This window comes from Rhinolophus sinicus, chromosome 2 (genome assembly GCF_057876585.1).
Source record: "Rhinolophus sinicus isolate RSI-liver-muscle chromosome 2, RSI-T2T, whole genome shotgun sequence".
NCBI classification, from domain to species: domain Eukaryota; kingdom Metazoa; phylum Chordata; class Mammalia; order Chiroptera; family Rhinolophidae; genus Rhinolophus; species Rhinolophus sinicus.
The window spans coordinates 161,914,955-161,932,007 of NC_142502.1; the positions used below are offsets into that span (position 1 = coordinate 161,914,955).

At 35.0% G+C, this 17,053-nt stretch overlaps 1 protein-coding gene across 6 annotated transcripts in view; it reads right to left on the reverse strand.

Annotated features, from left to right (window-relative positions):
* EML4 (EMAP like 4) overlaps positions 1 to 17,053 on the reverse strand; it is a 141,054-nt gene that overhangs the window by 38,518 nt on the left and 85,483 nt on the right. For all 6 annotated transcript variants that reach the window (XM_074331922.2, XM_019757062.3, XM_088796196.1 and 3 more), the window contains 5 exons: positions 10,193 to 10,316; positions 8,806 to 8,955; positions 6,421 to 6,490; positions 5,178 to 5,288; positions 3,236 to 3,331 (listed from right to left, as the gene is read on the reverse strand). In XM_074331922.2, the coding sequence (XP_074188023.1) occupies positions 3,236 to 3,331; positions 5,178 to 5,288; positions 6,421 to 6,490; positions 8,806 to 8,955; positions 10,193 to 10,316 (551 nt within the window). The remainder of the gene's footprint in view (positions 1 to 3,235; positions 3,332 to 5,177; positions 5,289 to 6,420; positions 6,491 to 8,805; positions 8,956 to 10,192; positions 10,317 to 17,053) is intronic.

Consider the following 17,053-nt stretch of genomic DNA (forward strand, 5'->3'; position numbering starts at 1 on the left):
CTTGAAAAAACTGACCTAACTGAAAAAAACTTTACAATGGCTCCAATATTTCTGCAAATTTTACATTTCTACTACTAACATTTGGGCACTGTGGCCTTGCATGGGCACATAAGTAAAAGCCAAACAATCTAGTCTGAATGCTTTTTCCCCTTATCGGGTTATAAAATGAAGGAAAAGGGCAGTACTTCTTCTTGTTACAGAATTCTCCACAATGTTTAGTATGGAACTAAATATAACTAGCAGGTCAAAGTAAATTTTAAACATAATGTGTTAATAACACAGCAAAAGTTAGTCATCTCTTTTCTAGGATGATGTTGCCTTTTAAAAACTGAATAGGCCTTAGTTCTCACTTAGACAAAATCAAAACTACTTGACAGTTGACTCTTACGTCAAACTGATTAATCAAAGGTTATAAAATATATACAGTCTTATTGTGCTAGTGATAAGATAGTCAAGACATAAACTGATCTATGAAATTAAATCACTTTGGATAACAATGTAGCCTTATAAGATATTTTAACTTTTTATTGATATGTATTATATAAACAGAAAAGTTCACAAATCCTAAGTATGTAGCTTGATAAATTTTCACAAACTGAACACACCTCTGTACAGCATCTAGAGCAAAAAATAGAACATTATTAACATCCCAGAAACACCTCAGATCCCTTTTCTAATCGCTATCCCCTCTCTCTGCTCAAGTAACCATGATCCTAATTCATAGCACCAAAGATCAGCTTTGTATGTTTTATTTAAATGGAATCATATAGAATGTACTTCTTCATGTCTGGCTTAGTCTATCAACATTACATTTGTGAGATCCATTTCATGTAGGTGCATATATTGCAATTTACTCATTCTAAGTGTACAGTATTCCATTTTATGGGAAGAACACATAATTGATTTATCCATTCTCCTATTGATGGGTATTTGAGTAATTTCCTTTTTGGGGGGACTACCATTATTCTTCATCACATGCCTTTTGGTCAACACATTTATATACTTCTGTTGGGTTTACACCTAGGAGTGGAACAGGATGGGTCAGAGAGTATGCAAATGCATACATTCAACTTTAGTAGATAATGCCAAACCATTTTCCAAAATGGCTGTACCAATTTATATGCTCAGCAGCGGTATGTGAGAGTTCCAGTTATTTTACACCCTCAATCTTTGTATATTTGTCTTATTCTTACCTATTCATATTTCCACAAATATTCAGCTTGTCAACTTCTATATCAATCATTCTGTGATTCTGACTATGATGAACACAGAGATCAATGTAATACTGTCTTCTATTTGTTTTTATTGCATATTACTCCATTTATTTAGGTCTTCTTTAATTTCTGCCAATAAGGTCTTGAAGTTGCCTTCCTGAGTTTTAAACTTACGTAAATTAACAAGTTATGTATCAACTCCCCAAATCCTTGTGACTTAAGCAAGAACAGAGCTCATCTACAGTTCTGAAAATACTCATCTACAGTTCTGAGACTAAAGTCGACACACAAGGAGAAGCTATGAGAAAAGACAGAGAATCAGTGATTCCTGAGGCAAAATTCCCCTATGATCTTTCACTTGCACTGGAAAGAGTTCTAATACAGACATTTGGGACAGAGGTTAGAGAACTTGCTGGCTGACTGGGTGTGAGAAATGAGGGACAAGGAGTCATGAAAGATGCCCACATTTCTAGCTTGGACAACCAAGTGGAAAATGGTGTTACCGTGTTTCCCCCAAAATAAGACCTAGCCGGACAATCAGCTCTAACGTGTCTTTGGAGCAAAAATTAATATAAGACCCGGTCTTATTTTACTATAATGTAAGAGCGGGTATAATAAATATAATATAACACAATATAATACCAGGTCTTATATTAATGTTTGTTCCAAAAGATGCATTAGAGCTGACTGTTCGGCGAGGCCTTCTTTTCAGGGAAACACGGTACTCACTGAGAGGTGAAACTGGCTGGGGGCTAAGGAAGATGATTACGACAGATTTGGGTATGTTGACCTTGACTTGCGGGAATAGGACTACAAATAAAGATGCCTAGCAGGCAAAAAGAAATGTAGGTTTAAACCTGTGAGACAGATCAGGGCTGGAGTTAACTCATGTGGGACACAGCAGATAGTAACTAAGGCCATAGTAGAAGTATATGATATCAGTGGAGGACATGAGATATAACTGAGGAATACCAACTTAAGGTCCTAGAAAGCAGATCAAGGCATGGCCAGCAGGAGGAAAGCCACTGAGACTTCATCTGGTACCCTTTACTACAAAGGATCAAAATTCACATATTTCACTTCGGTATAACTTCCCTATGAATGATGGCTGAAAGACGATCTGTATCTTCATTGATGTTTTTTTAAAGTTTGAGGTTTCCTGACATCTTACATTCCTTTCAAGTACAATCAAATCTACTCTATTTGTTTCAAAAGATTAACTTACACGAAAAGAAGTAAACTCTTTTCAACCAACAAGCTGAAAGCTTGAAGCTTATACAAAACAAAACTGCTGAGAGAGAGCAGAGCGCACGCACACACAAGCAATTGAAGAGGAATGCGATGTTATTTAAGTGTACAGCAAACATGTCATAGGCTTTTTTTAGTCACCCTGTCATTTTGAATCCCTTTGAAAGCCTGTCAGAGGGAGTCCATTTCTGACCCACGTGAATGCAGTTGCAATGCTAACCGTACATTCTTCTCTTACAAGTTATAGCCTGATCCATCTCACACAGTGAGCAACACTATTCTATAGCAACTATAAAATATGCTGTAGCATTTTATGTAACAATCCCACAAACACAATTGAGATCAAAAAGCTTCTCATTACATATGCTTTTCAGTTATGTCAGCCATACTCCTAAGGTTGAATTTTTCCTTTAGATTTTTAAAACTTTAAAGATTGAATGAAATAATACATTTTCTTAAAGAAGTAGAAGCAGCCAAGTAGAGTATTCAGTCTTAATCTTGAGTTACACACCTTTCTACTTTGACATTTCAGTAGCACAATGTGTCTGTAATAACACTGAAATTGGTTGACGTCGCTTGACTATTTTATCTTAAGAATGCCGTAAGAATGGTATTCTTAATATCATAAAAACGACAAATCAATAAATCTGAAGAATTTGGCCGTTTGATGTGCTCTTGCAAATTAAGGATATGCAATATACTTGCAAGTATCTGCCAAACAAAGAATGTATGCTAAAAGATAATGCTCAATTAAAAATTTTTTTTTTGTTTACCTTTATTTCTGCTCCTTTTAATTTTTTCTGCCAATCCCACACAGTAAGCATATGCTCATTGGAGTCATCAATAACACATAAATGAACACCTGAATCCTAAAGAAAAGTCAATTAAAGGCATTTAAAAAAATCTCAGATAAGGCTGATTTTTCTAAGAAATAACCACATTATTAAAACTGCCAATGTTAAGATAATCCCAAATCCTTTAAACAAATGGTGCCTTGAAATATGATGAACATACTACTAAGACTGTATTTTCTTCAGAAATATAATATTCTTTTAAAGAAATATTTTCTATTTTTAATTTTTTCTCCTAGGTTGATTTCCATTTACCATCTTGCCACTTCTATCATTCAGAGATAGCAGATAATTCATTTTGAGGATACTCTAGTCCCTTCTGCATCTTATACTTCCTTCTTGTATCTTGTATCTAAAGTGTATTCCCCCAGGGGAGGTGTGAAATGTACATAATTTCATAACTTTGCACCTGACTAAATTTTGAGTTTGATGGAACAAGCTAAAATTAATGGCTATTTTAAAGTTTGCCAATTTGTTTTCCATGATATACCTGGTTTATATTAATATGATTAAACAAGATAAATAAAAACAACTAAATTCCTATTTTTCCAAAACTATTTTCATTCACATAATTTAAATCTCCCAGTTTAAGAAAGAAAACTGTGGATATTTAAAAATTGTTTTTTTTTTTTCCTCTAGTAGCATTTGCAGTACATGCCTTACATGTCTATTGAATAAAGAAATACTGTGGTGAAGAGGGGAGGTACTGAGGAAAGGCAGAGCTTACTGTACTCTCTTCTCTTTTTCCTTTAGCCTGTATTGTAATGATTACCTAAACTAGGAAAATAAGAGTATGAGGTAATCCAAGTCTTAACATTGTAACAGTGGTAGCAACAAAATGACAACAGTTTCTACTGTAGAGATTTTTAGTGTGTGTGGGGGTGGGGGAGGTGGGGATGGAAGGTAGTAAAATTATTTCCTTTGTGTCCTTTTATCTCCTTTCCTAAATGCCTTTCTTGCAATACCTGACCCATTTGACCACTGACATTCAGTGCCTTCAAGCTAGCAAAGTTCCTATATCCATCCAAATTTACCTTTCTGCTCTAAAAATGTCCCTCATGTGCCACAAAACTCCCATACTCCAGAATGTAGCTACTGATAGCTAGGAACTGAAGAGATAATAGAAATACATCAGTAATTCTAAAGTATGAATGAGGCCCAATAAAATATGGAGGGGTATTTAAATTAAAAATTATGGATCCTAAAATGTAGAAGGTTTCCTGGATACTCTGTAATAATTACATATAGTTTAAGAACAAATAGAATGTTTAAACGAGTAACATCCTGTTTGATTTTCCCCTCAGAATAAAGCCTCAATGATTAGGTAAGATTGCTAGACACTGAATTTTCAACTCAGGTTATCAATTCAGAACACAGATAACTCATGATTTTAGTAAAAACAAAGGTCTGATTGTTTCTTTTGCTCCAACACGACACTAAGAAAAGACAGCATTTGTGCAGAATAGGCCAAATTTCAGGTCTGTGAATTTTCTAAATAAAACAGATCTCCATTATTCAATCTGAACAAAAGCACATCTTATTGTTTGTTTCAATTTTACTGTGCTATGTATGTATGCCTATAACCATTTCCTGCTACTGCACTGAAATCTTATTTCAGGACAGAATAAAATTGAGTATAATTAAGTATAACATCCTGGATCCTATCTAAAACAAAGTACTTTCGTGCTTAGGTTAAAAAGCTGGCCATTGTTAAGCAATAGCTAACATCTCACTTTTCAGTTCAGATTTATAACTTTCTATGAACACACACACACACACACACACACACAAAACTGAACATAACTTCTTTTCTGTTTCTTTGGGCAGCTTGCTTATGTTTACTCCTTTAAAATCTGTTACTCACTGCTTTTGAAAAATCCAGGCATCCTACTCCACGCTCAAAAGTTCCAAGTCCAATGATCTGCAGTGTGGAAAGACTAACTGAATCCCACACTCTGACATGGGGTTGCAAAGGCTGCAAAAACAAGCGGAAAAACACAAGTTATCAGGACTAACTGGTACGGAAGTGGATGCAAATACCAGAACAACACAGAAGTGTTTGCTGTCTTTAAAAAGTAATAGGGATGAATAAATATCTAATAAAAAACAACTACATTTAGATATGCCCCCAAAGAATCTCGAGCAGGCATTTTTTTTCTCAGACCATGAAAATAAGGAAGTAACAACAGTGATAATAATAGTAGCAGCAGATGACTTGAGTATTTACTAAGTGCCGTATACTATTCTAAGGACATCACATGTAGTAATTCGTTTAATCATCATAATCCTATGAGCTATGTAGTACTGCAGTCACCATTTAACAGATGAGGAAACTGAGACACAGAGATTTAAATAACTTGCCCAAAGTTATAAAGCTATTAAAAGCTGGAGTCAGGATTCTAACCCAGGCAAATTTGCTCTCAATATCCTGCTTTTAGCATCACCTTTATTCCTGGGAAAACAATACTTTTTAAAAGTCAGTGTTCAATAAATTGCTAAGCAAACAGTCCTTAAAACAAATCTGGAACTGGAAGGGGTCTTAGAAGTCACCCAACATAACCCCTCCCACTCCTTTTCACTAAAGAAATGGAAGCCAGAGAATGTCGTGAGTATAGTCATATGTTGCTAATCAGTCATCATTAATATTCACTGTTTATCCTTACAAATAAGGAATTTGTTATGTAAGCCTATTTAATAATATTGAATAGTAACGGAAAACTTTTAAGTGTTATCAGTTCTACTCATATATAAAATCAAGGGGTACATCAAGTTAGGGAAATTGCACACATTGATAAGTTATTCTATGTTAAAAAACAACAACAACAACAACAAACAGTAACAAGGTTATCAGTCCTCCCATGTTTACAAGCAAATAGTTTCTTTAGGGAGAACACTTATTTTTTTTTTAGGAAAAAAAATATTAAAGTAGTATGATTCTTTTGTTTTTGGACTGTTCTTACACTCTAATATTTTAGCCTGCTTATATTAGAAGTTTCTTAGTAGTTAAATTTTAGAAGAATAAAATGAGACGTGGTAAAAATCACCATCAATTCCCATTCTAACAGCAATATCACTAGGTAGAGAAGGCATAAAACCATGCCACTCACCCTTCCATCTTTATCCACTCCAGCTATCTGTCCAGTTGCGATCCTAATTTTGTCAGGATGTATAGAAAGGCTAAAAAGCAGTATTAACAATTTTAAATACAGGTAATATGAAACAGCAGAAATATATGCATTAGTATGAGCATTTTTCAAACAAACAGATTTTTCAGTCATTAAAAAAAAATCTCACTGTGACCCATTTCTTTTATTTTGTTTAGCAAATCAAATAAACATCAATTATCAAAGGCTTTCTTTTCCTAAGTTTTCAGCTGTATTTCTTTCTTTGTTAAACTCAACAGACCAATTAATGGAACACTAAATTTGAAGAAAATAGTTATTCACAATTGTGGCATGACAAATTAAACTGCTTTCATTTGTACGAGTTTCTTTCTAGTCCTGCACCAATGGTTCATATACACATTCACATGGCTTTATATAGTGAAGATGCAATATTTATTGTGTAATTTCAATCTGTTAAAACATAAGCAGTTTTCCATTTTGTTACATAATCCTTATGCATATCATTGACATAACAGCTCTTCTATCACTTCTACCTTCTACAAAGGAACACAATAGCGGGCATCTTCACACTTAGTGCCTCCAACCTGGTAATCAGTTCTTAATGCTAAACTCTTAAAGGTCAAACGTGGGGCAAGGAACTTTTATGTAGAAATTAAACATAGTACAGCATATATGTGCACATTTTTCATGATAAACATATGAGTGACTAGCAAAAATGTTTAAACGATGTCTTCATGTCCGTATCTCGAATCTTTCTACATCTTGCAACCAAGGGGTAAGCTCAACTGAGAAATATAAATTTGTTTGTTCTTGTTATGTATTGCTCATTGCTTTCCAGAGAGTAGTATCAATTTAAATTGTCATAAGAGAAAATGTTTTAAAAGATTCACTACAATTTGCCCTGATTAAGAATTATATCTTTTTAAATGCCCTGACAATTTGATTGGTATAAATGGTACCTTGTTTTAATTTCTTTGATTACTAAGGAGGCTAGAGTTTATCAATATGTTTCTTTAACAAATACTATTTCCTTTTACTTAAATAGTTTATGTCCTTAATTGAAGTCAACTACATTAAAAGTAACTAAAAATCTAACACATTAATATTTTACCGTAATTCAGATCTTTCAAAATATGTTTTAAAAAGTAAAATTTCTGGATTAGGTAATACATTTGCATGGTTCAAATATCAAAAGCTGTAAAAAGACACAATGAGAAAAGTCTCTTTCCTGCCCTGCCCCAGCTGCTGGACGCTCACCGACATCTCTCTACTACCCCCACATCCCCTGCAACTCCACCCAGATAATCCCTATAATCAGTTCCTTCTTCTTCATAATTCTGGAAAAAATTTACATATGTGGAGGCCAAGATACTTATTTTCCACTTGCTTTTTACAAATGGCAACTCACTGTGCACATCTTCCTGTTTTTCAAGCTTTATACTTAGGAGTGTATATTAAGGATCTTTCCATATTAATACACAAAGAGCTTCCTCATTCGTTCTTTATAGCTGCATGGTAACCGATGGGTACACTACAACTTCACTAATCCCCAGCTAAAATAATTTTAGGCTGTTTTCAATCTTTATGATCACAAACAATGTTGTAACAAATAATTCTGTACATACATTATTCTTCCAGTGTAAAATGTAATATTTTAATCATCTCTAATAGTTTAATAATATCTACACAATACTCTAATAGTCATATATATTTTTTCTGACATAGTTGCCAGAATAGTACTGACATAGAAAAGATTTTAAATGCTGGAAAATAACGAATTTAAGCAATAAATAATTGAATTTAACTAAGTAGCAGCAAAATTAATGGAATAATTTAAAGCCATTTAAAAGGCGTTCTCACATTTTTATTTTGATGCCCTATGGGATACTTATGATCCTTATTCAGTCATGATTTCTGTCTCCGAAAAAGAAAATCCTCAAGTCCAAAATTTATCTGCATAGACTAAATACTCAATAAGTATTTAGTAATATGAAACAGCATTTATCTGCATAGACTAAATACTCAATAAGTATTTAGTAACCAATTATCACTCTCAGATATCTGTAAAAGTCTAGCGTGCCCCATATGTATTTGATACTACAGGCCAGAAGAAAAGGATCGTGAAAGACCTGAGAAAGCAGAAACGATCCCAATCGAGATTTAAAAGTCATGTTGTTTATGACTGCTGATACCACAGCACCATTTTGGAGGTCTGTGTCCTTTCTCTTTTAAAAATATATTCTACATAATGCCATAATATCCTTAAATTCTGAGCTCTCCACAAGAAATAATTTCCAATAAAACCCACATTAAAAAAAAAAAAAGAGCATGAAATAAGAAAAATGAACAATGTTAAACGATACCAACCATTTCACACAGTCTGTATGACCCAGGTAGTGTCGTTGAGTTCTCTCCTCATAATTAAATAGTACTACTACTGATGCTATGAAATAAACTATTTCCCCGGTAGGAAGAAGGTAAACATTAGCTCGACAGTCCTTTCCTCGATAACCGTATCTTAAAAGAAAGAGTCAAGGTTTTTAATAAGCATAATTTTCAAGGCGTTAAATTAACAATTTTTTCAAGGATACTTAAAGGAATCAGAAAGGCATAATGTAAATAGGACGGAACTGGAACTAGAAAACTTGTGTCCTGTCACTATCTCTTGTAAAACCCCGAGTCTTTTAATGGACTTAAATCTTAGTTTCCTCATTCGACAAACAAATACATACTGAGTTCCTGATGTGTAAGGCACAGAACTGAACATACAAACAATGTGGGGCCTGTGTTTCTGGAGCTTCTGTTCTGGCTAAGACGACAGAAATAAACATCACATGTATCACTAGAAATGGCGGAGAGAAAAATAACAGGATGCCAGGAGAAGCATAAAAGGAGAATGTAATTTAAACGGAGAGAAAGAGAGGGATCAAAAGAAGGACCATCTGAGACAGTGACATTTATGCTTGACCTAAATGATGAATGAGAGACAGCCAGGCACAGTCTGGTAGGCAGAGTGTCTTAAGTTGTAGGGAGTTACAGAATTGGTGATATTTCCCAAGCTAATTTCTGCCACAGGAAGGAAGATTCAAGGGGTGAGGGAAGAGGACGCAGGAAAATGGAGGCAGAAAGCAGAGTTCACACTATTAGCTCCCTTCTATTTCACTGGGAGTTTCTTAGAGGTTCTAAAAGGGAGAGTTTCTACGTGAAATTAGGAGAGCTCCATTTTATGTGGTCATTTTTTAAAAAAGGTCTGGCTGAGAAAAGAAGTTAATTCTGGAATATGAAGCAACCTTAGTTGATTAATAAAATAATTCACATTATTTCACAGGTCACAAAACACTTAACTGATGTTTTCTTATTTAATTCTTACAACAGGCCTGTGAGGTAGGGGTTATTAACTCCTTTTTATAAATGAGGAAAACAAAGTTCACTGGGGGTCAGTGGCAGAGCCAAGACTCACACACTAGTCTTCCAATTCCAGTCCAACGCCTTGTCTACCACATCACAAGTATCTGCCATGATAATCACAGAGTATTGTTTGCCCTATCTGAAGATGTTAATTTTGATGATTTTAAATTGCTAATAGCAAAACAGATGTAACGTGATGTGAAAGGATCAGAGATGGCATCTCTTTACTTTCTCAAGTGCTTGTTATTACGTTGACTTTTTTGGTATAAAAATCTTTGATAGATTAGGTAAACTAATTTTTCTTAAATGAAGCAAACAAAGTTGCTGTGATGTTAGAAAAGGATACACCCACTCCAGTTTGAGCTTCTCAGGAGGCAGTTCTGTTTTGATGTCATCATAGCTGTCCACATCAGAAGGAATAAACATTGTAATTGGCCGACCTCGCATAAACATTTTAACATATTCTCCTTCTGTTGAAACACAAGACAAAAGTTAAGTCACACGTCTTTTCTGAATAATCATAGAAAAGTGGATTATTAATGTGATATAATAAAAACGATAAAAAATAGCTAGAGTTGTAGACTCATTATATATGATCTTTTTTTATAAAGACCTAGTCCAAACCATTGTAGGAGAAAAACAACTAATCATTTCCTTAAATGAGAATAGTTTTGTAGTTAAAATATAATTTATCTGTGTAAGTTGACAGATTTCAATATGACCAGGAAAGCTGAGGTAGAAAAATGCAAAAGAAAATAACTTTGTGATGGAAGGTTCTCTAACAGTTGAAGAGACAGAGATTATCAGGGTAGTCAATAAGCACGTCTACCACTCTACATGACCAACCTACTGAGGTTTAATGACGTATAAGAAACATGGCCTCAGAATATACCACGAAGAGAGGAGTCAAACACCCTTCAGGACAGGGAGAGACTAAGCGCTCTGCTACACATGGAAGTGAATAGAGCTGGGAGGAGAAAGGACCAGTGTCCCTCACTTCACAATTGTGGCTATAATCAGCCTTGGATCTAAGCAATTAAATTCAATTATAATACATTAAACATTTTAAACACGGTGGTAGGAAACAGCTTCTAATTAGCATAGATTCTAAAACACCTTTTATTTACATAAACCAATAGCTGTTTATAAGATCAGTAACAGACTAAAATAAAAAATGTCAAAAAGACAACTCTAGAATCAAATCAATATTATACACCTTTTATAAATGGAAACAATACTTCACTTAAACAATCAAGATGAGATTGTATCGTACTCCTTAAACAAAAACAAAACAAAACAAAACAACCATTCCCACCTACACACAGATAGGTTTAATAAATGTTGATAGTGAAATGGTTACAAAGAAACCTAAAAGAGGAGGAGAAAGTAAGGGACTGACTACCACAGCATATGAAGTATCTAACACTTGCGAACTTGTCTGGCTAACTTGTCTGGCGTAATATGAGAACAGCATTAGACTGAAAACGTGATCCTCAACCAGAGGCTGATACAATCTTAGGACCTCTAATAATGACCTAGGCCACTAAGGAGTAGAGCATATAATAATTCAATAGCTTCTATAATGCAAACCATGAAAGAAGGAAAGAAAAATTACTTTGCTGAATGTCTGCAACTATTTCTTCAGGCAGATTTAAAAACTGTGCTTGTTATGGGTGAGAAGTTCAAGTTATTTTTATTATTATTACTCACAGTGTGCTCAGCCTCTAAGATCTAAGAACAGGCTAAGACCTCCCACACCAAGGTTTTAATACCACATGATGTACGTCTCTATTACTTCTGAATCTAAGAGTGGGCTCTGCTTCCTGATGATTTTTAGCATAGCTGAACTTTGATAACTAAATGATTACCAGCTGCAACTATTTCCCTTCTGCAGTCATCTTCACCTATATCCCCTTGTCCTTTTTTGTACAGTTTATTTTCTTATAGGTGTGAATTTGTTATATAATTTTCATTCAACTATTTTTTTTTAAGACTATAAATTCTTAAAGGCAGATATCCTGTCCTTTGGAATTTCTCCCAGGATCTCTGATCAGAGGTGTATGTCATAATGCTTTCTGAATGAAAAAAATGAAACAGCTAATAAATGCTTCTATCACCACTTACAAGAGATTGTATGTCCAGCAAAGGGAATAGGTTAGGCATAGTATCAAAGAAAAGAAAATGCTCTCCTTTGCTAATACAGACAGCTCAGAGTACTGTATTGATTTCTTCATAAATTGTCAAGCAGTACAAGCAACTAAGTAAAAGCAAAGGAACTATCTATCTAGTGCTTGTCAACTTTCCTAGTATAATATAAAACGGCAATGCATGTTAAGATGAACATGCTTTCCCTGCCTGCATACTGCCAGTGTATATGTTGGAGGCCAAGTATATAATCTAGGCACTGCAAACAACTCCTGGGACTGAGAGGCAGGCAATACATTATAGTGGAAAGGACATGAGCTTTGGAAAAAGACTGATTGGGACACTCACTAGCTATGTGACTTTGGCATCATTTTTCCTAATACATAAAGTACTACTACTACTATTCGGAATTACGACTGATTAAATAAGGCATCATGCTATGACGTAAAATACGACGTTCTCAACAATATTTAATTCCCTTCCCGTTGAGAATGATTTGTGACCACTCTAAACAGTGTCTAGGAATTGCTTATAAAACAGGATTTAACACACAGTAATATCTCTTAATAAGCTTTAAAGTGACTGTCCACAGAACAACAAGTGTAGGCAAATAAGCCACAATCCTGCTGATTCTAGCATGTACACTTTAAAACAGGGTCACAAACTCAAATATCTACAGGCCCAGGCAGGAAATGCAAAATGAGAGCAGTGGGAGAACACAGAATGATTGGTTGGGGGTGGGGGCACTTGCATACCCCATCTCAGGGAGGCAGAAGCTAGTCAACTCCATGAAACACGTGGGTTCAGCGTTGCTAGATCTCATTTTTCAAGAGTAGGAAACCTATAATTTATTGCAAAATCTACAATTTTAAAATGTTTACTCCTTTGCCAAAAAAGGGAAAATAAAATATCATGTGAAAACACACCTTTGGCCAGCATACAGCACACAGGGTCACTACTTTGCAGCCTCTTTTTTTTAGAAGACAGCCTTTACCTTGGGAATTAGGTAAAATATATAGATGAGCCTCTTTCCTTGTCAATCATTGTTGAGTCAAATTCTCACCGTAGACTTTTTCTTGAGGCTGTCGGATAACAGTCAAAATTTGTTTGTTTTACCCCAATGCTACTTTCTAGCGGTCAAACTCAAGGGGATGGGATGGGCCATGGGACTGGTTAAAGAAGAGTATGAGATCAGTAACATTAAAAAGCCTGGTGGTCCAGAAAAAGAATGTAAGGAAATTATTAAAATTGTCTATCTCATGATAATTAGTAAACATAGCATAGGGTTATCAGTATTCAACAATAAAGCTGCTGCTTACTGAAATGTAATTAATCTCATCATTTTATCTCCTACCCTGGCACCATGAAAATTCCTGGCACTGACAAGGAGGCTATACAATATAGTGAAGAGAATGGGAAGTTTGGTGATCAAGACAGACCTTGGTTTGAATCCTCACTTTACCACTTACTAGCTTATGTATGCTCAGGTAAAATATTCGTAATTGAATCTGATCAATGATAGCTAAATGATAAAAGAAATTTTGTGGGATACTGTTAATAAAAATACCATAAATGCCGTTGGTTCATTTCTCTAGACACTTATAAATATTAGAACTGAAAGAAATCTTAGAGCTCACGTAGTCCAATCCTCTTTTACAGAAGGGGAAACAAAGGCTCAGAGAGGTCAAATGAGTTTTAGACTACATTCCAAAATGCTGTCTATTATTTAGAACTTGGGAAGCATTTTCATTCTAAAATTATGTTCTGTATCTGCACTGTCCAAAATGACAGCCACTGGTTATTGAACACTTTGAATGTGGCTCGTCTGAATGGAGAATATGCTGTTAAGTGTAAAATACACAGCAGATTTTGAAGACTAAGTACGAAAAAAGGTAAAATATCTCATTAATGATTTTAAAATATTGATCACACAGTGAAATGATACTCTGGATAGACTGGGTTAAATATATTAAACTTAATCTTACCTCTGTCTTTTTAGTTTTTAAAATGTAGCTAACAGAACATTTTAAATTACATGTGTTATATACCATATTTTTGTTGGACAATACTGTTCAGACAATGGTGAGGTCCTGAGGCTAGTCCAGGTCCAATTACCTGACAACACAGCTTACTCATAATCCAAATAATACTAGCTTGAGCTGTGGACCCAACAGTAGGAAATCAGAGTAAAATAGATGACGAAGATGATCTTTCTGCTCTGTTATCTTTGAGAAGAGTGAATGCTAGGCAAAAATTTGAAATACTTGATGTTCCACTTTCCTTTCTACGTCCTTCTGCCACACCTCCTAGCACTTCCTCTTCAGTCGCAGGTTTTGTTACTCTTCTGCTTTAGCATCTCCCCTAGGCTGTCCTGTTCCCCAAAGTGCTCTAAATTGCAAAATGATCTTCATAGTCTCAATCCAAACTTTGTGAGATAGTTATCTCAGGGGTTCTAAGAAAAGCAGTACTGCTGAAATGATTCATACTGATTTAAATAACTGATATATGAAGTTGTTTATACATTTAAAAAGATGCTTATCAAAACGTCTTAATCTTTGCCAGATGACAACAAAGTGGAAAGAAAACTTCAGGCAGAGGGAGAAGGAAGTCAGTACTAGCACTGTGCTCAGGATCAGTACCTCCAGTTCTTTTTCTCACAGTCTCTCTATTTGGAAATAAATAAATAACAAAGCCCTTCAAATACAACAGCAAAGCTTCAGGGGTTTGGACTCTGACTACAGTTACTTGTGGAATGGGTACTACTGCCTGTAGAAAGCCTACAGAACTTTGAGAATGCCCAGGATTTAAAGCACCTCTCTCTCTCAAAGTTTTACTTTCAAATCCCATTTTTTTTTTTTTTTTTTTTTTAGTTTTACAATCTTTAGAACTAAACAGTCTACCCAAACTGGAATTTGAATTTTATATTTCACTAAAATGTAGCATGTAGAGCGTCATGCTATCTAATTCCAGCAAACAGACAGAAAATTAAAGAATCTTTATTTAGTTTGAGCTTTTTCTCTGATATTACCAGTTCTATTCTTCACAGAGCTAAACGATAGACAGGTAAACAAGATGCTAGAAATACTGACTACAATTTTATAGTAGAAAGTGACAAAGACCATTTTAGGTAAGCTAACATCTTTTCTAAAAAATAATTTATTTTCAAACAAAAGATTTCAAGCACCAGTTAATGACCCAACTATTCTGTAGTAACAATATTTTTAAAATTCAATGAAACAATATAATCTGTAAGGATCTTTGGACTTTTGAATGAGAATTTGATTTGTACTATCATAAAATCTGAATTTCATCCCTGTAAAGGTCTAAACTGTAAAAATAGATCATAAAAAATACAGACCCCCAAATTGAAAAAGGGGTGGGTTAAATTCAGAAGGATATAAACTAATCTTCCTATCTGACAGATTTCAAAAAATTCTTACTTGTAGTGTTTGCCAAATATTACGCAATTAGTTTTACTGGCTAGGACAAGAACCCAAATCTGAAAATTTGACCAAGTACTAAAATACTACCTTAATTTTCTTTGTTCTATAGGCAGAGCTCTACTGACTGATATATTTTATTGAATTTTTAATTACATTGGGGGAGGAGGGTATTTGAGGGTGCACAATGAAGATCTAAAAGATGTGAACCTAGCCCCTTAGGAGCTTATAACAGAGACATTAGCAAGTCTTACACATCAGCTAATCAACTCATACTAATTACCGTAATAAATCAACTTGCAGTTAACTACTTTCTTGAACCTAAACATCCTTTAATCAGATTTCTCTTTGCTGTTTTTGTTTACAACTGTGATTGTCATAAAATTACCTGAATATATCAGATATGGGAGTTTACTTAAGCATTTTAGATTATTTTACTGCCTGAAAAAGTCTTTCTTTGGGAAAAGACAAGAAAGAAGTCTATTCCAACAATATAGAACATATAAAACTTCTAAAAGACTTGCTATACAAGGTCTGACAATTAAGTTCGTGAACTCATCCTAGAAAAAGTGCTACATACCTCATTGCTGAATATTACTACGGTCACCTTCGAAGTACTCCCCTTGGGGAGTACTATGCACCAACAATTGCCTAGTCAACCCTTTAAAGCAATTTTGGAGCTCTTTTTCTGGAATGGACATCAGAGCTGTTGTGGTATTACCCTTGATGTCCTGAATGTCATCAAAATGTGTTCCTTTCAATACTTCCTTAATCTTTGGATAAAGAAAGAAGTCATTGGGGGCCAGATCAGGTGAGGAGGGAGGGTGTTCTGATACAATTATTTGTTTACTGGCTAAAAACTCCCTCACAGACAGTGCCGTGTGAGCTGGTGCATTGTCGTGATGCAAGAGCCATGAATTATTGGCGAGAAGTTCAGGCTGTTTTCGTCTACCTTTTTCACGTAGACTTTTCAGCACTTCCAAGTAGCAGACCTTAGTTAACTGTTTGTCCAGTTGGCACAAATTCATAATGAATAATCCCTCTGATATCAAAAAAGATTAGCAACATCATTTTCACTCTTGATTTGGACTGATGGAACTTTTTTGATCATGGAGAATTGGCTGACTTCCATTGTGTACTTTGATGCTTTGTTTCAGGGTCGTATTGGTACACCCATGTTTCATCAGCAGTGATAACACGGCCCAAAACATCGGGGGCCCAAAACATCATCTTGCCTCTCCAAAAGGTCTTGGCAAACTTCAACTCTCCTTTGCTTTTGTTCATCGGTGAGCTCCTTTGGGACCATTTTTGCACACATCTTTCTCATGAAAAGATTTTTTGTCAAGATTTTCCTGTTTCTCCATCGATGTTTATTTGGTCTGCTATGCTTCTTACAGTCAGCCAACAATTTTACGCACAATTCGACAAATTTTTTAATGTTTCCGTCAGTTCTGCTCGTTACTGGCCAACCTGACCGCTCTTCATCAGTGACACACTCTCTCCCCTCAGGAAAACATTTAATCCATTTGTACACTGCCGTTTTCTTCTTGGCATTAGCCCCATAAAGTTATACTAACATACTGCTGATTTGACTTCCACTCTTGCCAAGTTTAACAATTTAA